Raw genomic sequence first — 442 nt, forward strand, 5'->3', positions numbered from 1 at the left:
TCCTCGACAAAGTACAGAAGAAAAAAAAAACATCACGAGGAAAATATACCTAGTCAACTTAAAGATCCCTATCACCACCCAAATTAATATACACCTATTTATATACTCATTCAAATTAATATAATCAGTCACACACCAATAACCTAACCCCTCACCCCTAACGTAATCAACCTCCTAAACACTTGCTTATATAAATCCAACCAATCAAACGCCTCCTCATGATAATTGCTCTCCCTCGATCCCAATGACAACCCCAAGCCTCTCCCTACCCCTTTGCAGCTTGCTCCTCTTGCTCCCCCTGTCCCTCTCTCAGCTCGCATATGATCTCCCCCCACTAAACCCGAGGCTAGATAAGGCCTACATAGCCCTCCAAGCCCTCAAACACTCCATAACCTCCGACCCCAAGAACCTCACCGGCGACTGGTGGGGGCCCCACGTCTGC

At 46.8% G+C, this 442-nt stretch overlaps 1 protein-coding gene across 1 annotated transcript in view; it reads left to right on the forward strand.

Annotated features, from left to right (window-relative positions):
* The window catches only part of LOC109834637 (leucine-rich repeat extensin-like protein 7), a gene marked incomplete at its 3' end in the record, with an annotated part of 768 nt that continues 537 nt past the window's right edge, over positions 212–442 (forward strand). The window contains exon 1 of the mRNA XM_020402670.1: positions 212–436. Within this exon, the coding sequence (XP_020258259.1) occupies positions 245–436 (192 nt within the window). The remainder of the gene's footprint in view (positions 437–442) is intronic.

This window comes from Asparagus officinalis, chromosome 3, assembly GCF_001876935.1.
Source record: "Asparagus officinalis chromosome 3, Aspof.V1, whole genome shotgun sequence".
Lineage (NCBI taxonomy): Eukaryota > Viridiplantae > Streptophyta > Magnoliopsida > Asparagales > Asparagaceae > Asparagus > Asparagus officinalis.